Here is a 23,152-nt window from a genome sequence, read left to right as displayed (position 1 = left end):
ATTTCGAAATCCTGGATCCGCCCCTTAAGTTTCTAATCGATGCTCAATCGTGAAATTCATTTAAGTACCGTGTGTCGGGTGCATACCAGTTTCTAATCGATGCTCAATCGTGAAATTCAGCTACATGTAAGTGCAGGTCTTTGTAATCGATGCCTTATCGTAGGATATTCGGTTACACAGTACAGTACAGTTGTGGTAATAATCTAGAGACACTCGGTCGTATTGGAAATGCAGGTCACGTTGCTCTTTGAGTTGGTTGCTACGTTGAGATATTTGGTATTCCTTGGTGTTACGGAGAGCTTTGTACTCTATTTCATTGCCTCGTTCTAAGGTCTTTGTTTTTGGTGCTCAAGGCCTTTGTACTCTATTTCATTGTCTCCTTCTAGGGTCTTTGTTTTTGGCTTTTGTTTCATTGTGTTTTTGGTGCTGGTGCTCCGTGACACCAAGAAACTTCCGAGATATTCCATTGCTCATACAAGTGCATATTTCTGATTCCTCGTCCCGGCCACAGTGAAGGGTACATATGACTCGCCTACACGCGCCGGTTGTATCCGTTATTTTCCAGCACATTGCTCGCCGCCAATTCATCATTTGTCTTAAGAGTGTCAAGCTGTTTCTGGAGACTCATTATTTGATCCGCTAGAGTTGCAGCAGTTTTGTGAAGATTCTCAATTGCAGCCCTCTGCATCGGGATTTTTTGGTCTAAAAATAGAGAAAAATATTATCTAGTATATCAAAAAACAGGTAAAAAACACAGGCAACTTTAAACAATCATCGACATAAAAATAAGGATGCGAAACACTCGAATCAAGAGTCAACATGAAAACAAAGAACAGAGCGCGTAACAGTCATCAGCATGGAAACAAAGAAAAGAGCGCGTAACAATCATTAACACCAGACGGAAACAAAGAACAGAGAAAGTAACAGTCATCAACATGGAAACAGAAAACAGAGCGTGTAACAAACATCAACATGTAAACAAAAAACAGAGCGCGTAACAATCATCAACACGAAAACAAAGAACAGAGCGCGTAACAATCATCAACATGGAAACAAGAACAGAGCGCGTAACAATCATCAACATGGAAATAAAGAACAGAGCGCGTAACAATTATCAACATGGAAACAAAAAACGGGGCTATTTTTCTTTATCCTTGCAATAAATAGACAACCAATGAGAATTTGTACCTTTAACGCTGTATGCTTTTCTTTTAAAACTCTTGTACACACATTGATAAAGAGTGCCTATCAAAACCAGGAAGCATAAGATCCCTACAGTTGTTGCTATGGCAATCTGGGTCATGGGCGTTTTACTGGAGAACAGACCTACTTCCTCTGCAGAGTCGTACATCTGAGAAAACATTCAGAGAATTAGGGATAAATTTCACGCAATTTAAGTTGCGCGTCAAAACATCATATTTGCTTTTTAGTTTCGATATGCATTTAACATTTGGTTGACCTTAATACTGAAACGTGTAGAAGTCCTCTCGTAAGGCGGGATTGTTTGTTTGTTTAATCCTTGTTTATCGAGGTTAGCATATTAACCGAATTCACAGTTTTATAACAAATGGCCCTCGTAAGCATTGTAAGCACTGTCACTGGGGGTGGTCACTGCCAGAGGGTTTATTGGGTCCCCAGTGGTTCTTTTATGTCCCTTCGGTTCAGGTTAGTGTAGTGCAGCTTGAAAAGACGGTACCTCCGGTTTAGTCCTTATCCGAGAAGACTGGAAACACGGGAGAATAACTTCAACTCACTTGCGACACAAATTCGAATCAAGGCAGGAACCCGGAAAAATCCCCAGTTTGAGCCAGGATTCGAACCTGGGCCATAGCGGTGAGAGGCCGACGCGCTAACACACTAGGCCACCCGTGCTTCCTTGATTGCTTTCTAGGATTGGCTGGATTACCTCTTTGTTCTATTGAATACCCGTTCTATTGTCATCAGTCCAATGCGGTGAAATCTTCTGATAGCTTCTACATGACCTTTCGACGGTGACCATTCTACTAGATCGTCACCGTAGACAATAATTGCCAACAGTCATAGCTCCCCGTAACCACATACCTCCCGTAACCACACACCTCTTAACGACTAAAAATTGTTCTCAAGGGTACTGTCAAGCCATAACGAGTTATCGGGATGTTCGAGTTATCCGAGTTCGTGTTAGCGGGGAGATCGAGTTATCCAAGTTCGAGTTATCCGAGTTGGAGTTATCGGGATGTTCGAATTATCCGAGTTCGAATTAGCGGGGAGTTCGAGTTATCCGAGTTCGAGTTATCGAGATGTTCGAGTTATCCGAGCTGGAGTTATCGGGATGTTCAAGTTACCCGAGTTGGAGTTATCGGGATGTTCGAGTTATCCGAGTTCGAGTTATCGGGATGTTCGAGTTATCCGAGTTCGTGTTAGCGGGGAGTTCGGGTTATCCAAGTTCGAGTTATCGGGATGTTCGAGTTATCCGAGTTGGAGTTATCGGGATGTTCGAGTTATCCGAGTTCGAGTTAGCGGGGAGTTCGAGTTATCCGAGCTGGAGTTATCGGGATGTTCGAGTTGTCCGAGTTGGAATTATCGGGATGTTCGAATTATCCGAGTTCGAGTAAGCGGGGATTTCGAGTTGTCCGAGTTGGAGTAATCGGGATGTTCGAATTATCCGAGTTCGAGTTAGCGGGGATTTCGAGTTATCCGAGTTCTAGTTAGCAGGGAGTTCCAGTTATCAGAGTTCTAGTTAGCGGGTAGTTCGGGTTATCCGAGTTCGAGTTATCGGAGTTCGAGTTATCGGTATGTTCGAGTTATCCGAGTTCTAGTTAGCGGGATGTTTGAGTTATCCGAGTTCGTGTTAGCGTGGAGTTCGAGTTATCGGGATGTTCGAGTTATCCAAGTTCCGAGTTCGAGTTATCGGGATGTTCGAGTTATCCAAGTTCAAGTTCTCGGGATGTTCGAGTTATCCGAGTTCGGGTTAGCGGGGAGTTCGAGTTATCCGAGCTGGAGTTATCGGGATGTTCGAGTTGTCCGAGTTGGAATTATCGGGATGTTCGAATTATCCGAGTTCGAGTAAGCGGGGATCTCGAGTTATCCGAGTTCTAGTTAGCAGGGAGTTCCAGTTATCAGAGTTCTAGTTAGCGGGTAGTTCCGGTTATCCGAGTTCGTTTTAGCGGGGAGTTCGAGTCATGCGAGTTCGAGTTATCGGGATGTTCGAGTTACCCGAGTTGGAGTTATCGGGATGTTCGATTTATCCGAGTTCGTGTTAGCGGGGAGTTCGAGTCATGCGAGTTCGAGTTATCGGGATGTTCGAGTTATCCGAGTTGGAGTTATCCGGATGTTCGAGTTATCCGAGTTGCGAGTTAGTGATGAGTTCGAGTTTTCCGAGTTCGTGTTAGCGGGGAGTTCGGGTTATCCGAGTTCGTGTTGGCGGGGAGTTCGAGTTATCCAAGTTCGAGTTATCGGGATGTTCGAGTTATCTGAGTTCGAGTTATCGAGATGTTCGAGTTATCCGAGTTCGAATTTTCGGATTATCGAGTTATCCGAGTTCTTGTTAGCGGGGAGTTCGAGTTATCCGAGTTCGAGTTATCGAGATGTTCGAGTTATCCGAGTTTGAATTTTCGGATTATCGAGTTATCCGAGTTCTTGTTAGCGGGGAGCTCGAGTTATCCGAGTTCGAGTTATCGGGATGTTCGAGTTATCCGAGTTGGAATTATCGGGATGTTCGAGTTATCCGAGTTCGAGTTAGTGGGGAGTTCGAGTTAGTGGGGAGTTCGAGTTTTCCGAGTTCGAGTTATCGGGATGTTCGAGTTATCCAAGTTCAAGTTATCGGGATGTTCGAGTTATCGGAGTTCGGGTTAGCGGGGAGTTCGAGTTATCCGAGTTCGAGTTATCGAGATGTTCGAGTTATCTGAGTTCGGGTTAGCGGGGAGTTCGAGTTATCCGAGTTCGTGTTAGCGGGGAGTTCGAGTTATCCGAGTTCGTGTTAGCGGGGAGTTCGAGTTTTCTGAGTTCGAGTTATCGCGAAGTTCGAGTTATCCGAGTTCGATTTTTCGGATTTTCGAGTTATCCGAGTTCGTGATAGCGGGGAGTTCGAGTTATCCGAGTTCGAGTTATCGGTATGTTCGAGTTATCCGAGTTGGGTTATCGGGATGTTTCAATTATCCGAGTTCGAGTTAGAGGTGAGTTCGAGTTACCCGAGTTCGAGTTATCGAGATGTTCGAGTTATCCGAGTTCGAGTTATCGCGATGTTCGAGTTAGCCGAGTTCGAGTTATCGGGATGTTCGAGTTGTCCGAGTTGGAGTAATCGGGATGTTCGAATTATCCGAGTTCGAGTTAGCGGGGATTTCGAGTTATCCGAGTTCTAGTTAGCAGGGAGTTCCAGTTATCAGAGTTCTAGTTAGCGGGTAGTTCGGGTTATCCGAGTTCGAGTTATCCGAGTTCGAGTTATCGGTATGTTCGAGTTATCCGAGTTCTAGTTAGCGGGATGTTTGAGTTATCCGAGTTCGTGTTAGCGTGGAGTTCGAGTTATCGGGATGTTCGAGTTATCCAAGTTCCGAGTTCGAGTTATCGGGATGTTCGAGTTATCCAAGTTCAAGTTCTCGGGATGTTCGAGTTATCCGAGTTCGGGTTAGCGGGGAGTTCGAGTTATCCGAGTTCGAGTTATCGAGATGTTCGAGTTATCTGAGTTCGAGTTAGCGGGGAGTTCGAGTTATCCGAGTTCGTGTTAGCGGGGAGTTCGAGTTATCCGAGTTCGTGTTAGCGGGGAGTTCGAGTTACCGGGATGTTCGAGTTATCCGAGTTCTAGTTAGCGGGAAGTTCGAGTTATCCGAGTTCGATTTTTCGGATTTTCGAGTTATCCGAGTTTGTGATAGCGGGGAGTTCGAGTTATCCAAGTTCGAGTTATCGGGATGTTCGAGTTATCCGAGTTGGAGTTATCGGGATGTTCCAATTATCCGAGTTCGAGTAGAGGTGAGTTTGAGTTATCCGAGTTCGAGTTATCGAGATGTTCGAGTTATCCGAGTTCGAGTTATCGCGATGTTCGAGTTAGCCGAGTTCGAGTTATCGGGATGTTCGAGTTGTCCGAGTTGGAGTAATCGGGATGTTCGAATTATCCGAGTTCGAGTTAGCGGGGATTTCGAGTTATCCGAGTTCTAGTTAGCAGGGAGTTCCAGTTATACGAGTTTTAGTTAGCGGGTAGTTCGGGTTATCCGAGTTCGAGTTATCCAAGTTCGAGTTGGCGGGTAGTTCGAGTTATCCGAGTTCGTGTTATCGGGATGTTCGAGTTATCCGAGTTCTTGTTAGCGGGTAGTTCGGGTTTTCCAAGTTCGAGTTATCCGAGTCCGAGTTATCGGGATGTTCGAGTTATCCCAGTTCTAGTTAGCGGGATGTTCGAGTAATCCAAGTTCGAGTTAGCGGGGAGTTCGAGTTATCCGAGTTCGTGTTAGCGGGGAGTTCGAGTTATCCGAGTTCCATATCAAACATATTCCCCATGGATAGTGTCCTTCGTATGCATTGCCTTATATGGGCATAGATGGCCATATTTAGAAGAGCTAAAGTTTTCCCTCTCCCTGATCTCCAGAAAACATGGTGAAAAATGCTGATTCCTGTCAATTTGAGACTCGAGGCATAAATGTGTAAAAAAAAAAACTTTATCGCTTGGTCAAATCTTTATCACACAAGCCTTGAAAAGCCCTTAGACCCAGGCCTCCAAGAGATTGGCCGAGCGAGTTTTAAGGTCACCCAAATATTGATATGTAGTTAGCGGGGAGTTCGAGTTATCCGAGTTCGTGTTAGCGGGGAGTTCGAGTTATCGGGATGTTCGAGTTATCCGAGTTCTTGTTAGCGGGTAGTTCGGGTTATCCGAGTTCGAGTTATCGGGAAGTTAGATTTAGCAGTTTCTATGGAAATAGGATTTCATTCGGGTTATCTGTGTTACGTCCTGATTCAACAGTATTTATTACTGTTTTTAAAAATGTTAATGCTGTTTTAAAACTTTAGCGAAGTTCTTTCTGCATTTATCATTTCTGCGAATATCATATTTACCGCGAAATAAGATAATGAAAACCTCAGGAAGGATAATAGTCCAGGCCTGGGACTCTCTTTGCGCTCGACATTCTGGCTCGCGAGCGACTTTTGTTAATTAATACAAAACTAAGATTTTAGACTTCGACCTCGATCTTTGTCTTAACTTCTTAGCTTCTCTTAACTGCGCAAATATACATAGACACAACTAACCTTTATGGGCTTAACGTATGTTCGAACGAGAGCCTTGCTTAAACGCGTTGCCTTTCTCATGATTTCTGTGAAGCACTTATTCCCCACCAAGGCTGGCATTCTGGCTGGTATTGTAGCCGTTTGGTAGGGCGTACTGTGCTCCAGCCAGCTTAAAACTTTTAATCTCTTGTCGTCCCAATCGTTGAGAATATGTGACGCCTGAAAGCTGTCGACGAGAAGACCGTGCAACTGGGCGCTGTTAAGGTCTTGGTACATCTTCTCGAAATCACGATAAACTTAAAAGAAAGAAAATGATTGGTGAGGTGGTTGAGGATGGATGAGAATGATGTTTATGGGTGAGATGGGCTAGGACAGGCAAAGATGGGTGAGATAGATGAAGATGGGTGAAGATGGATAAGGCTGATGAAAATAGGTGAGAAAAATGTGGATGGATGTGATGGGTGAGGATGGATTGGAATGGATGAGGATGAATGATGATGGATGAGGAAGAATTAGGATGGATGAGAATGCATTAGGATGAATAAGGATCAATGATGAGGATCAATGATGAGGATGAATGAGGATGGATGAGGATGAATGAGGATGGATGAGGATAAATGAGGATGAATGAGGATAAATGAGGATGAATGAGGATGAATAAGGATGAATGAGGATGGGTTTCTCCGATTATATGGTTGAGAAATGCAATTCTGGTTAAGTGTTTTGATGTTCATCCTGAGTTATAAAAATCTCCGAAGCACGGCAAGTTAGCTCAAGTTGTGCGTTTAAAGTACCTTTGATGTCGGCTCCAAGTTTAATGGCCTGTTGGGAAGCTTCGTGACCCTCGAAAACCCCAACCTGAATAAGGGACAAATGGAACAATACATCACGGCAATTACGAACACCCCAACCTGAATTACGGACAAATGTAACATTATATCATGTTTATCAAATGTATAATTACGACCACTCAAACCTGAATAAGGGACAAATGTAACATTACATCAAGGCAATTACGAACACCCCAACCTGAATTACGGACAAATGTAACATTATATCACGGTAATTACGACCACTCAAACCTGAATAAGGGACAAATGTAACATTACATCACGGCAATTGCGAACACTCCATCTGAGCTTGGGACAAATGTAACATTATATCGTGGCAAATATGGAGACTCCAATTGAATTAGGTACAAAGTCAAAGCCACCGCCGTATATACAAATCCCGTTGTTAAATGCTACATACGCGTCTGCCTTTAGGGCCATTTGTGTAGAGGGTTGAGCCCGCGTTTAATGCGCTTGTGGCAGCGGCAGTGAAGGTTCCAATGATGACCAGACCAATAAGAATCCAGATAACGCCAAACACTCGACCAATCAGCGTTTTGGGCGTTTTGTCTCCGTATCTGGTAAACATATACTGCAATAATTACATCCACGACTCATTGCATTACAATCCTCATACAATCTAACGGTGAAGGTGGGGTATGCATCGGGTTACACGGACAACCATTTGCTCTCATATTTTAAACCATTTGCTCTCATATTTTAAACCATTTGCTCTCATATTTTAAACCATTTGCTCTCATATTTTAAACCATTTGCTCTCATATTTTAAACCATTTGCTCTCATATTTTAAACCATTTGCTCTCATATTTTAAACCATTTGCTCTCATATTTTAAACCATTTGCTCTCATATTTTAAACCTTTTGCTCTCATATTTTAAACCATTTGCTCTCATATTTTAAACCATTTGCTCTCATATTTTAAACCATTTGCTCTCATATTTTAAACCATTTGCTCTCATATTTTAAACCATTTGCTCTCATATTTTAAACCATTTGCTCTCATATTTTAAACCATTTGCTCTCATATTTTAAACCATTTGCTCTCATATTTTAAACCATTTGCTCTCATATTTTAAACCATTTGCTCTCATATTTTAAACCTTTTGCTCTCATATTTTAAACCATTTGCTCTCATATTTTAAACCATTTGCTCTCATATTTTAAACCATTTGCTCTCATATTTTAAACCATTTGCTCTCATATTTTAAACCATTTGCTCTCATATTTTAAACCATTTGCTCTCATATTTTAAACCATTTGCTCTCATATTTTAAACCATTTGCTCTCATATTTTACAACTGGATAAAGAATCACGTTTAACGTAAAATAAATCGGGCGTTTCGCGTTTCTCTAAAAATAAAAGCATGAAATCACGTCCCACGAAATAGCTCTTTACCGCCCGACCTTGAAACATGATTATCATCATAAATATCTTCACATAATCAAACTTCCATCAACATCACCACGAACGTCACCATCATCACCTTCACGACCACCACCATCATCATCATTATCACTAAGTGCAATGTTAAGCTTTTGGTTAAGTTCATTTGTGCATATTTGTAAGACTTTAGTGCATTTATACGACTTTTTACAACATCTTTGCTTGGTTTGTGTAATTCGTGTCGAATTGCAAATGCGTGGGTTTGCGTTTCAAAACAGATCGCTTGTTTCGCGCTGTTATTTGGGGATTAACTTTTTGGCATGGAATACCCGAACAAGAAGAAAAAGAAGAAGAAGAAGAAGAAGAAGAAGAAGAAGAAGAAGAAGAAGAAGAAGGAGGAGGAGGAGGAGGAGGAGAAGAAGAAGTAGAAGAAGAGAAAGGAAAAGAAAAAAAAGAAGAGGAAAACTTGGAGCAAGAATACTAAGTGTAGATAAATAAGTGAAAATGAATGTGTTGGTGCATATGCAAACAAAAGCGCTTGATCTCTTACATACCCAACAGTTGTCATGGAAACAAACGCCCACCAGAATCCCTCGTAGCTTCCCTTAAAGAAATTCTTGGGGAATTCTGAACGATTAAATTTGAATTCCTGAGAAGAAAAAAATTAATGATATGAACTATCAGAATGATTTTATGAAATAGATACTTTAGAGAAACATAGCAAAACTTTGAGGAATGAAACGACAAAAAATTCGACTTTCGTCCCTGATGGTAAAAGACCTTATCCATAACATTTCCTGGGTAACCTTGCCGCCATTACCCGATGATTTTTCTCTATGACCGAGTTGGGGCCGCCATCTTGTTCCTGCCGCACGATGGCAGCCACGGCTATTCGCATTGTGGAAAAACACCCTTTTAGTGCAAGCTATTTCATGTGGAGATAACGAAAAGGCTGCAAATTTGGCACACTAGGCTCGGTCCGGGGGCAATGCTCCTTTCGGAGATGTTTATATTATCTGGCGGCGGTCGTGAACGCAAATATAACCTTAAAGCCGCATTGTCACCAGTTTACTTCCGGTCGATTAGCTAACAATATCCGATGATTTTTAACGGAAAACGCGAAAACATTTTCGAAATATTGAAAGCAGTGTGTCTATTTGAAGTTTCTTTAAGGATGTGATTGATAATTTAGAGCAGATGGCCTGTAAAATATATCGGATTCTAATAGATTCTTTTGTGTTTTAACGGTTGAGGTTTCCGTCGGACCTCCGGAAGAAAACTGGTGACAATGCGGCTTTGAGAGGCCAGGCAAAGCATACATTCTTTATTGTTTTCATTCAACATTGCACCATATATATATATATATATATATATATATATATATATATATATATATATATATATATACACTTGGTATTTTGAATCATTTTGGATGATACAATGGCGGCTGGCACAGCCCCTTCAAATGACTTACCATAATCCAGACCAGAACTCCAGCGATTCCTCCCAAAATCACAGTAATAAGGAAAATTGGCCAAATGTATAAGAGGGATGCGACCACGACGTCCCGGGCCTCAAGGTCGAGGTTGTCCAAGTTAACGATGAAGGAGCTACCGGGCGACTCGAAGATAGTTGTGTACTGAAGGCTCGGGTACGGCTTGCCCTTGGCTTTAATGATAACAAAATCGATATTATGAGATTACTATATTTTCGGCTAGATTTTGGCGGCTTTAGTGTATGGTTCTAATGATAACATAATAATGATATAATCATTCATCATATAATAATTATAACTCTATAAAGGCCCGGTCATTTAATCATTGCAGAGAGAGGCCCTTAAGGGGGGGATGTACGCAGATATTCATAATTGAACGGAAATCTTCCCCTTCCGAAATTTTCCGCTCATATACGGCTATTGCCTAAAAGGACGCAATTATTTTACCCTAGAATATCTGAGATAAGAACCTACCCCCTTTCTCCTCTCCTAGATAGCCAAAATGCTCTTTCATAGGTGATATCTATGTCTGCACAGCCATCTTAGCCCCTCCCCCCCCCCCCCCCCCCCCATACAGACACACACACAAATCTTGACTTCGTGCCCACTAAAGCTTGGTTGATTTCCATATAATCGTAACAGTCGTCGTAACAGTCGTCGTAGCAGTCGTCTAGAGTTTGCCCCCCGAGGTGAACCATTAACTGTCGATGGTAATACAGGTCATGATTTTTTTTTGTAGCTCAGTGTAACACCCTTACGACTATATAAAAACCAGGCTTATATTTTACCATTTGTCACGTCTTCGTAGTTGTCAAGTGATGTTTGCTCGGATTCCAAAATAGGAAAGGCGATATCAGTGGAGTTCGTGAGCAGCGCGTTCCTCAGCTCCTCAGTCGTGTTCACAAAATTCCAGGAAATATCCGATATATTACACTTCGCAAAACACTTCTTGATCGTCTTCTTAATGAAAGCCAAACCAATCCCATCCCCTGTGGTGACGTTCTTTTGGTAGGCGTAGGGGGGTAGTGTGAGGGCAATGATTTCGATTGCTCGGTCAGGACAAGAGGTGCTCTTTGTGACCGAGAGAAGAGCGAGGACTAGGCCCAAGCCTAGGAGAATTCCGAGTACTTTTCTGTGCATCTTGGAAAAAAATTCTAAAAACGTGTTTCTGCAAAGTAAAAACAATTGATATATGGAAAACACCCTTTTTTATAGAAACGTCTAATTTTAAGGCTGAAAATATTATAATATTAAAATATATTAACAATGAATTATTAAAAAGACAAGCAGATGATCAATTAATTTGATTCTGCATTTTAAAATGCATCACACTACAAAACAATATTTTGCTGTTGAGAAATGTTGGTTGTTCTATAGTCAGCTACTGTGGCAATGAACGAGAGATGCAATTTGAATTTTTTTGCCTCAGAAAATTATCACTTCGGCGCTGTTCGGTGCTGTACGATTCTGCCTCGTCATCATAAACTGCGAAGCCACGAGAGAAAGCAAGAAACAGTTCGTCAGATATCGTTACAACCATGTGCTCCCTGTTAGCTTCGTTCTTTTGAAAGACTGCTTTCTACAATGTAGGGGCCCTCTTGGGACACGATAGATGGGTTTTCAGGAAAAGACTGCCTATCGATTACCGTGTGTGGCGCTGGCGTGGGCTTCGTTTGAAGCGCGGTCGGATACTCAAATTCTGATTCTAATTTCTCATAAACGCAGTTTCGCCACGCAGCTAAACAGTGCGAGTACTCAAGTAAAGATCAATTTTAGCCGTATCATCGGTTAGTAGCTTAGAAGACAAGCGGCGTGGTTCTGAATATTTAAAAATAATAAATTATTTACTTTTTCAAATATTCTCTTTATAAATACCCTCAAATTGGCTATTTGAAATTGTTTTCTTGTACAATACTGACCCCCTCGTCTCTTTAACACAAGCTGTCGTAGCTACTGGACACAACAATGAGCGGCGACGGATCCTTGGAGACAAAAGCGCAACTATTCTTCAAACAACTTGATGACAGTTTTAACGCAAAATTCACATGAATCAATTGCGACGTTTGCACGGTCAGTTTCTAGTCGAATTTCCGTGTGCAACAACTTGGAGTACTGAAAAGTAAATTTTGAGATTTTTTGCGTCATATTAACATGAATTGAACTTTTGGATTTGACATCAAAGAGTAGTTGATTTAACGTGATTTGATAAAGCAATGATTATTTAATAAAAGTTGAAAAAACTTCGGAACGCCCCCTTAGAATAAGTCTTCTACAGAAAATTGAAGATGAGCTTCAGGCCCGTGCCCAGGATTTTTCTTGGGGGGTGCGAAATCCGAAAAAGTGGACCTAGGAGGGGAGGTGAGGGGAGGGAGTTCTCTGATAAAAATCTCACCACTTCCATACCAGAGTGATCTAGCTTATGATTTATAGTTTTGTATATAAATAGCACGTCTATTGAGAACAAAAAGTTGACTTTCGGCCGTGTTGTGGGTAGAGGGGGGTGCGTTCGCGCCCCCTGCACCCCCCCCCCCCCCCCCCTGGGTACGGGCCTGAGCTGTTTGGCTGTTTAACGAAAACAGTTGTAGCCCGCCATCATAAAGACTGACTCCTTGGGCGACAGGTGCTTTCACGCGTGACCTCTTGTTTGGTTATGACTCGACAAAAACCCAAACAAACTTCCATTTACAAGTATGTCTCGTTTAATTTGTTATTACTAGTTATTATAAAAACTGCCAACAATACAACTCTCTGGTATTCTCAAATAATGGCTTCTCAAAAAATAAGCTTTAGACACAACAAAACTAAAAGTTAGGGATTCCAGCGCTGGTATGGAAGTGTTTTCTTTTCATTATTACAATTATTAAGATATCAAACCTTTTATGAACATTATTTGTGTTCAAAGAACATTCTAATAAGCACAGAAATGGAAGGATGTTAATGACAAACCCGATATTAAGATTGTATATCACAATGAAATACTTGAGGACTTAAAACTGAATGATAACACTCGGGACCTTTCTTTAACATAAATTACCTGATGTTAATAACGATGATTCATTTTCCTTTAATCTTCTTGTTTTGCCCTATTAGTTGGAGTCCCAACAGCTGTCGATAAAAGAGAGTCAATGTTTTCTCAACCACACCGGGAAATGGGGGAAAAATAAGATCGGCTGCTTAGCAGGCCATACGTGAGAGAGTAGAGGAGATGGAATGACTGCTCTGCGGCTAGAACCTATGTGTGGAAAGTATGATTTATACACCAGTGCCTAATTTTCGCCTCAAGCGTAACGTAAAGAGGTAATTAACGATACGCATGATATGGTTTGAGTATATTTCCGGTAAGGAGAGGGTGGTGGGTGCAGTTTCTGGAGAAAATTTTATATAAATTTCGAGGTTGGGAAAGGGTATTAATTGCCAATTAAAGAAGTAGATAAATCCACGGCAAAGTCTACGCGACAGCCCCCCCTGTTATTTTTCTAGGTGCAATCGATGACATAGTTTTATTAAAAATTCAACCATGACGAGTTTTACAGAAGGAAAAATTGCATGCAATGTCTTATGATAATGCCTTTTAATTGCTTAGTAAATAAAACCACAGCGAAATGCTCTCTCCCCGTAATTTGTATCTATTTACAATCAATGACATTGTTTCGTGAATTCAACCATAGGAAATTACCATAAGAGTGAAAATAACATGGAATATTATATAGAAATTGTGTTTATTAATATATAATTGTAGACGTTTTAAAATAAAGTGAATCATTAATGGTGGAGTTTGGAGTAGATATCCCTATTATCCATAGTGCAGTTAGTTCTTTACCTTTCCTGATAGGTTTGTAATTTTCCCTCTTCCACAGAAGCGCCTACTGCTTTCGCTCTTTTCAGTTGTGTCCGAATGTTGATAAACTCTTCCATCATCATCTTCCTCCATTATCAAATCCCTATCGAACACCTTCGCGCATGCGCCACTTATTCCTCCGACCATTTCTATCCTACTCACTCCGATTTGTAGAATGACTTCCTTCTCCACTCTGTTACGTATTCCTCCACTGGTCTGCCTTACTAGCGGGTCGTGAAAGAACCACTCATTTTGTGTAAATGCTCATAATCTGGCAATGCGCTTTATACTTTGATTAAACCAGGGAAATGTCCCTGGATTAACGCACCGAATTTTTCGATTGTGAATAGTTTCCACAAATCCAAATAGCTGTTGGATTTTATACACGTTTCTTGTAGAGTATAAAATTAGTTGAGAAATATTTTTTTTGAGCAATGTTGCACAGGTGAATAGTTTGCTTGTTGTCAGAATTCTCTGTACGCCATGGTTACACACATGGAAAAAAAACTTCCAAAATACATGAAGTTTTAAAATCATTCTAAGTAACATTTTTCACCTTCAAGGAATTTTTCAAAACATTTTCTGTACGAGTCCATTAAATCTGAAAAATCGCCAGTTTGTTAGATTCCATGATTTAATGTGTTTATATAAAAAAAAATTAGCTTTAAAAATCCGAGAAATTGGGAGGCTCATATAGTTTTTTTGATTCTTGATTATACAAGATTTTTTGTGATTTTAGAAAAATAGAGCAGTCATCGCACAAACGGTACCGGAAATAGGATGGAGTAGGGAACTTCTAGCGCCCCTCCCCTCCCTTAGTAAATTGGGTTAAACTAAAAAAAAAAACTTTTGATTTCAATCTCCCTAAAATATTACAAGAAAATGGTGCAGAAAATATGCCGAATTGTTCAAATTTTTAGTAAAAGCATGAAATTTGGCAAGATGGAAGATCTTGATATTACAAGTAATTTGCAGTAGGACGCCACGCCCTATAACGTATACTTCCAGTTTTATGGGGCTGCACATAATTAACCTTTCAATGAAGAAAATGTCCAATTGATGGAATGATACAGGAGTGAAAACTTGCTGAACGTATTCGATAATATCAATTCGTAAGACACGCCTTCTTGTTGTTACTTACATGCCTTCTAGAGAATATACGTTTATGATATAAATACATACCCGACATTTACAATACTTAGGTACATATCTAACGTCACGCGAAATGTTTATTTGTTTTAAAGTGATTGATTCTTCTTAGGACGCCACGTCCTATTTCGTATACTTACAGTGTTATTGAGATATAATAATATAAACCCTTTTTAAATAAAAACAGAGTACATTTCATAGAATGATACATTCCTAGAAACAGTCTGATTGAAAGGAGTGTTTTCTATAATATAAAATTGGTAAGACAAGCTTTTTTAATAATAATTTTAATTACTTTTACTTCAATTTCTTTTTTATTTACTTTTAATTACTTTAAAAAGTAATTCTAGAGAATTTTCGATTTGAAGTACAATTAAATACCAAATATACGCAATACTGAGTGCATGGCTGAACTCATTCATTTACTTCATATAAATTGCTTCTTATAGGATGCCACACCCAATTCCGTATACTTACAGTCTATTCAGAGAATAAATAAATAGTAATGACGTACGCCACAAACCTATTACTTAAATACATATCATACCACGTGCAAACATCTGTACCACGCTGAATGATATCCCAATAGGATACAACGCCCAAATTTATCTACAAAGCTAAGTTTTTCTACAAACTCTAGTTTTTTTCTAAAAACAAAACTCAAGTTTTTTCTGTTTATCATGCTCGACGCTGGGAAAAGCTTATATCAATTTCTTGCGGCAATTAGCTGCTCAGCGAGCAAGGCTCGGATTAACTAACTACTTGCGATCAAGTGTCTTCGTTCGACATGGCGGAAAAACATGACTTAACGCTTCAAATAAGCTCATTTCAGATCTAATAAGGCGAAAAATTATCTAAGTACTTAGCGAGTAATGGCAAACAAAATATCAAATGCGACTTTTTTTAAAATTGATGCGACTTTTTGTCATGTGCCATTGAAATTTGAGCTTTTCGTCCCTGAGCTCATACATAGCGCAAGGATGATCAAGAAAAAAATATCTTAAAAAGCAAAAATCTTGGTATGTGCATTTCGGCCTCACGTTATTTGTGTTTCAAAAATCATTCCGGTATAAAAGGAACCTATAGCCATTGTAAGAAATTGTGTCTTCTTTCTCTATCTCGAATTGCGAATTTTCCAGATTTTCCCGTCATGTCTCTTCGTTCTACAACAGAGTAAAGAAGAAGAAGGGCAGCTAGGGCGTTTGTGAAGATGTCGCTCAAGTACTGGTCTCACTCTGCAGCATTCCTGACAAGGAGTCTGTGATAACCAAGCATTCACACCTGGAGCTATTTGGAGTTATAATAACTTGTCTGGCGGGGGATGCGGCAAGGGCAGACATCGTCCCAAAGAGAAACAGAATAGAGGTTCTCCACCAATATCTGCTGCTTTGCTTCAGCACGTCTTGTGCGCTGCTAACATCGCTCGTCATTACTGGGTCAGGCACTTACTGCCTGTTCTATATAATCCCTTCACCATCTGAATGGGGACAATAAACCGGCAGCAGACAGTGGGAGCCTGTCTGGACCCTACCAGAGCTGTCAAGTGTTTATCAGTTGTTGCTTCTAAGCGTGGTGAAAGAAGAAAGCGGAGAAAGGATGCGTGGTCGATGTAAGTTCGTCAAGTGAACAGGCCAGCCACAGCCATGTTAAAATGCGGCAGAAATTTGAAGGGCCATTAAAGCGCAAACTATTCAAGTTGGTGAGAGCTAAAAATCATAAATGGAAATGATGTAACTTTTTCTGTTCGTAGCTTTGCATATCGTGCAAATTTTAACTCAAAATCTTGGGCCTGCGTCACTCCAAGTCCACTGTAGAATGCGAGACCGATAACATCCCGTCACCCCCTATCGTGTGCGAGTCCGATGGGATCACGCTACCGCGTGTCGTGGCGTGTTTGATGGCATCCCGTCATCCTTTGTCACGTGCGAGTTCGATGGCATCCAGTCACCCCTTGTAGCGTACGAGTTGATGACATCCCGTCACCACTTGTCGCGTGCGAGTCCGATGGAATTTCGTCACCTTTCACTGCAAGTCGGGATGGCACCCGGTCACCACTTCTCGCATACGATTCCGATGTCATCCCCTCACCGCATAACGATAGAATTCAGTCATCCCTGTTGTCTATGAGTCTGATGGCAATCCAGCCATCCTGTCTTGCATACACAGCCAAATTGTGCGCCTCGAGGAGCTAAGCTAACATTTTTCCGCAATAAGGCTTAAATTTGGGGGTTTTAAACAAAACAATAAATTTAATTTGCCGTTTATTAGGATTTTCAATGTAAATTATATTTTATTAGGATTTTCAATGTAATTTATCTTTAATGGCGACCATCTTGGATAGGCGGCCATCTTAAATATTTTAATTTTCATGAAATCAAAGTATTCTTTGTACGGATTTACAAATACTTCAATCTAGAAAGTATGATTGAGAGGAAATATTTATAAAAAAAATATTTTTTAGCTTACTATAAAAAAACTGGAAAAAACTGGAATTTCTAGAATCTGGGCGTGGCGTCCTATCAAAAGCTGCCAAGTGTCTGCCAGTCGAACGTTTTGCATAATTTCACATATAAATATTTACGTTTTGCATAATTTCACATATAAATATTTACGTTCTGCATAATTTCACATATAAATATTTACGTTTTGCATAATTTCACATATAAATATTTACGTTTTGCATAATTTCAAATATAAATATTTACGTATTGCATAATTTCACATATAAATATTCACGTTTTGCATAATTTCACATATAAATATTTACGTTTTGCATAATTTCACATATAAATATTTACGTTTTGCATAATTTCACATATAAATATTTACGTTTTACATAATTTCACATATAAATATTTACGTTTTGCATAATTTCACATATAAATATTTACGTATTGCATAATTTCACATATAAATATTCACGTTTTGCATAATTTCACATATAAATATTTATGTTTTTGCATAATTTCACATATAAATATTTACGTTTTGCATAATTTGACATATAAATATTTACGTTTTGCATAATTTCACATATAAATATTTACGTATTGCATAATTTCACATATAAATATTCACGTTTTGCATAATTTGACATATAAATATTTACGTTTTGCATAATTTCACATATAGAAATATTTACGTTTTGCATAATTTCACATATAAATATTTACGTATTTAGCGTATCTTTTGGTATGGTGACTATTATTGTAATCCACTGTCTCTATGTGTTCTGTAAGTACCAGGAAAGGGCGTGTCAAATGTATGGATAATGGAATATACGTATCTCTTAATCAGACTGCAAGGTATTTAGGCCAGTTTAAGTAATAAGTAAGTTTAATTAATAATAAATAACACCTCTATAAAACTTTAGTATGATAAATTGGATGTGGAATCCTATCACAAATTACTCGTGATGCCAAGATCTATCAGCTTGCCAAATTACATGCTTGTACTAAGAAGATGAACAATTCCGCACCATTTTCCTGTACTAAAAGTAGTTTCTCGTAAAATAGAACATATATTTCGTTTAATGATAAGTTTTGCATGATTAGTCAGCTATTTAAACGTTGTACGTGCAAACAAATCTAACACTTGCTCATTCTAAATTAAAATCTAACAATGCGTTTCCACTTGCTCATCCTAACTTAAAATCCTACAATTCGTTTCCACTTGCTCATTCTAAATTAAAATCTAACAATTCGTTCCCACGTGCTCATTCTTAATTAAAATCTAACAATTCGTTTCCACATGCTCATTCTAAATTAAAATCTAACAATTCGTTTCCACTTGCTATTTCTAAATTAAAATCTAACAATTCGTTTCCACTTGCTCATTCTAAATTAACATCGAAAAATTCGTTTCCACGTGCTCATTTTAAATTAACATCGAAAAATTCGTTTCCATGTGCTCATTCTAAATTAACATCGAAAAATTCGTTTCCACGTGCTTATTCTATTTAGAATGAGGACTCATTCTACCTCACAATGTTTGTTGGATGTAGAGTTCTTACCGCTATAAAGTGAGGCCGCTGAAACACCCGGGCCCGGCCTTTAATACCGGAACCTGGTGTTTAAACATCAAAATGTTTTCGAAGTACCAATTTGCATCTTTCTGATATATCTTGTGACAATATCCAATTGAATCCAATTAAACTGTTTTTTTTTTTTTCAAAACCGTAGCAGGTAAACGATATAGTTTTTTTTTGTTGCGGTAACTTTGTTGCTAGCATTAGCCAAAAATATCGAATAAAAGAGCGATTTAGATCCGGAGAAGAAAACTTTTAAAATATCTTATCTTTTTCTGTGGCAAATGCATCTTTGTCTACCTGATGCGTTCTAAAATGCAGAATAAAATAATTTGTGCCCATAGTTACTTTATAATTGCTATTGATCATTAGTGTAATTCTCTTCCTAATAATTTATTTGTTCTTATATACATTAAAATTTCTTATATAAAAAATAGAGTGTACCGTGATCCCAGGTTCCAGGATCGAGTGTTTGCCAAAATGACAACCGTTTTCTTGACCCTAATTTCAATATTTGTGAATGGATATCGTTCTCAATTATTGCCTAGCGTTTGGGTTACAATTTAGTTCTTAATTTGTCTCAAGTCGTCAAATTGTGATTGTCCCCTATGTCTTTCTTATTTATTATCGATAAGAAGAGAGATTAAGTTAGAAGTTTTTAGGGTGTGAAATAAATTTTGCACAAGTTATAAGCCAGAGTAAACTGGTATGTTAAAAACATGTTTTTAACAGAGGAACATAAACGGGTACAATTTTTATCAAAGCGTCGTTTCTTGGAGGACTCATGACGTAAAGATATTGATATGCACTCTCCACTGACAATTATTAAAAAGCAAAAACTTGACTAGTTTGACATTGTTTGGTATTGTATTACCGAGTTAAACTTTACAATAAGAGGGATGTTCTATTATACTTGTTGAAAAACACCCCGTCGCGAACTACGTCAGGGTTTATTCACTAATCGAGAATATTCCAGAGTGTTTTGATTCGCGACATGTTTCTAATGAGAGCACGGTTTTATTGTGTGCACAGCGACTGGTTAATCTCATCGCACATCGGCTAACAACAAGATAAAAAAAGGTAAACACGCCTGTAAAACGTCACTTTCAGTATAGAAACTCCTTAACCTCTCGTTTCCAAATGCCATAGCAACTGAATAAACGACCAATCAGAGCGAATTCTTGTCAATGATTCTGAGAAGTGTGTAAGGATTAATGGGTATATAAGGAGCTTTACTCTAAATTTGCGCCAGTTCTTCACTAAATTGAGAATTAACAAGAGAGGGTGTGGAACTGAAGAGCGACCACTTCAGCCATGGCGACGAAGCTCATCGCTTTGGGTTTCTTGCTGAAGGTTGGTTCACTTCAGGTAAGAAAACGAAACCAAGTTCTCGTTTCATCTTTCAAAACCTGTGTCTTTAAAATACATTTTTACCCCTAATTAGTCGCTTTCATTAACACGTGCACCAATTCCTTTTCGTTTTCTAATTGCGACTGTTTTTTGGGTGAAGTAAAGCGCCAACATCAAACAAGAGATAGGCAAATACAAACTTGATAAACAACAAGGCAAAGCTAAGATAAAACTATAGCTTTATTCAATCGCTGGTAGGGAAGGCGATCCACTATGTCGCGACACGTAAACGAAATGCACCGGGTGCGCATGTGACTGAAAACGGGCGTTACTGATGCTGCTAAGTTTTTCTTTGTTGTTGTTTTTTTCTTTGCTGTGTCTTGATTTGACTTTGCTCCGACGAAGGGCTAACGCCCAAAACATCAGCGGGAAGGCGTACAACATGTCCTTTCCAACCTTGTGTTGATTTAAAGCTTGTCTACACCACGCCTACGCAGACCATCTAGTTTTTTCTACAGCTTGACTGTAGTCTTTCTTTTTATACCACTTTCTTAGGGTTTGTCTGGGAATTCAGCATAGGAATGACTAAATGATTTGATAAATCTATTTTGAGTTTCTCTGAATACTACTTCTAATATGAAATACGCAAAGAACGAAAAGAATATGTCGCCTCCGGATCCTAGTGCATGGATTACGGATTCTTAATCCCGTTATTTCATGGATTGTGGATTCCGGATAACCTGTCACGGGACGAAATATATTCACTTTCGTGAGTGATCTTTCTCTGCGTGACGCCTTTTGTAAAAGACAAAATGACTTTTTTTCCTTTTTTTATTACTGAGGTGTGCATCTTTGAAGCAAACCGAGGTTATTCAGGGGGATAATTCAAGAGAATATCCTTCCTTAGCTTATTTTTCAAAATTGTTAGTAAAAAGCTAATGATTGACTATTAACGCGATCAACCTTTGCGCTCAAACCTCACAGAGAAACGCATTTTTTATCAATGCCAACAGACCCAACGGCAAACCTTCTAATGTATATAAACCTCCCTATAAACCAACACTTTACTTCAATCCTGAAACAGCTTCTGTCAGCCGCCATTTTGTCATCCTAGTAAAGTATTAGAACAAAGCAAAAACAATAACAAAGGCGTGGCTGACCAGGGCTCTTTAAAAGGGTCCTTAAAAAGAGTTATGATAGCACTTTTGCAAAGTGCTCTTATTTCTTTGCCAGAGTTAAATCAAGTATAGCACTTCTATCTCGAAATCCCTATTTGCCCCATTTATATAGGAACACGTAAAAGAAATAACTGTAAATGTAAATATAAATATCTGGAGACAGAGAGTGCTTTTATCACTTTTTATCACTTTTTTTCACTTTTTATCACTTTCTCGTATCTTTATTTCATTTACAAGCCAAAAACTATTATATGATTTCGAGTATTTATTACACTTTCTTATATTTTAATATCATTTACAAGCCAAAAACTATGACTTGATTTCTAGTATTTATCACACTTTCCATATCTTAATTTCATTAACAAGCCCAAAACTATGATTTTGAGCATTTATCATTTTCTCATGTCTTAATTTCATTCCATTTAATTCAATGTTTGTAGATAAGTGTACAAACTAGACTATTCTATGGCTTTTTTCATTATTCTAAACAAAGCCTAGATTAACAGTTTTTTTAAGCGTTATCTTAAAGTGATGTCTAAAATGACTTTATCTGCAAGGAAACAGAGAGAAGTATGCAAATCGCAATAACGCTCTGTTTTTTAAACGATCTGGTAACTCTCAGCTTTCTTGTACATTTTTTGAAATGCTGCTTTATTTTTTTTGGTCGGAAACTTACCGTTAGCCGAAAAACAGTAGTCAGGCAAACGGCAGTTCCATGCTAAACTATCCAAAATACACTCTTCTTTTTATATAAGAAAAAAACTAATCTTCAGTTGATGCTGGGCATTTAAAGGCTGAATATGTTCTTAACGATTTTCTTAAATTCTAGTGTATATAAGAATATAATACCCAATAAATTATTAGGAAGAGAATCACACTAATGATCAATAGCAATAATAAGGCTGCTACTATGAGTATATTTGATTCTGCATTTAGAACGCATCAGGACTAAATCAAAGGGCTCTGTGAGCCAACCCGTGAATGCAAATTTGTTTTTCTAGTTATTTTCTTGTGTGCAAAAAAAAACATATACAGGATGAATTTTGAACAAAGGATGAACACATCCAAGATGCTGGTAGTACATAACAATGTCCTTTCTTTTCGATGTGATGAAACACCAAGAACAGTTTGATTATTTATTATTATCATAAAAAGTAAATAAAAAAATAAAAAAAATTAGACGTCACATATTGGGATCGAACCTCCGGTCTCTGACGTCTTAGACAAGCGACAGAACCACTATACCACCGAGGCATGGACGAAGTAACCTCTGAGTAAAATTAGTTTTTATCCAAATTGGTATCTCACCGTTCGAACTGCTTTTGCTAGCATGTCAAATTGCGCCCTATTCTCTCCGGAAACAGAAGTTTTAACTTCTACCCGACATAATTATTCAAGCTACAGTCATATGTATTTTAAGCATGTCAACATTCTAGAAATTCGCAAAATCGTTATTGATTGTTTCTTGATGAATAAGCGCGTTTGAACGAGTTTTGTTTGATATTTAGCACTTAATTTATAAAAAATGAATTATGGAAAAAACAACTTATGAAAGTCCATACTATTTTTTTTGACCTGCAAACAGAGGCTTTCTTTTATTACCCTGCAAAGAAAGCCCCTGCTAACAGAGGCTTTTCCCTTGTGTTTCTCTGACTTTAAAAGTCGTAGCTTTGCTCTGCTCTTTCAGCAC

At 38.8% G+C, this 23,152-nt stretch overlaps 1 protein-coding gene across 5 annotated transcripts; it reads right to left on the bottom strand.

The window, feature by feature from the left end:
* Positions 1-417: 417 nt before the first annotated feature.
* LOC5516852 lies at positions 418-15,889 on the bottom strand. 5 transcript variants are annotated; one of them, XM_048719633.1, is made up of 11 exons: positions 13,741-15,889; positions 12,955-13,025; positions 11,840-11,902; positions 10,709-11,088; positions 9,900-10,093; positions 8,980-9,074; positions 7,441-7,597; positions 6,984-7,047; positions 6,211-6,485; positions 1,189-1,351; positions 418-702 (listed from the first exon to the last, which is right to left on the bottom strand). In XM_048719633.1, the coding sequence occupies exons 4-11, from the start codon at positions 11,058-11,060 to the stop codon at positions 533-535; spliced, it is 1,470 nt and encodes a 489-aa protein (XP_048575590.1). In that variant the 5' UTR covers positions 11,061-11,088; positions 11,840-11,902; positions 12,955-13,025; positions 13,741-15,889; the 3' UTR covers positions 418-532. The 5 variants fall into 5 exon arrangements, with proteins under 5 accessions (XP_048575590.1, XP_048575592.1, XP_048575589.1 ...); XM_048719635.1 differs by lacking the exon at positions 13,741-15,889 and adding an exon at positions 13,109-13,484; XM_048719632.1 differs by lacking the exon at positions 11,840-11,902.
* Positions 15,890-23,152: the final 7,263 nt, after the last annotated feature.

This window comes from Nematostella vectensis, chromosome 12, assembly GCF_932526225.1.
Source record: "Nematostella vectensis chromosome 12, jaNemVect1.1, whole genome shotgun sequence".
Classification (NCBI taxonomy): Eukaryota; Metazoa; Cnidaria; class Anthozoa; order Actiniaria; family Edwardsiidae; genus Nematostella; species Nematostella vectensis.
The sequence above is the reverse complement of the archived record's forward strand: the minus strand, read 5'-3'. Positions and strand labels throughout refer to the sequence as shown.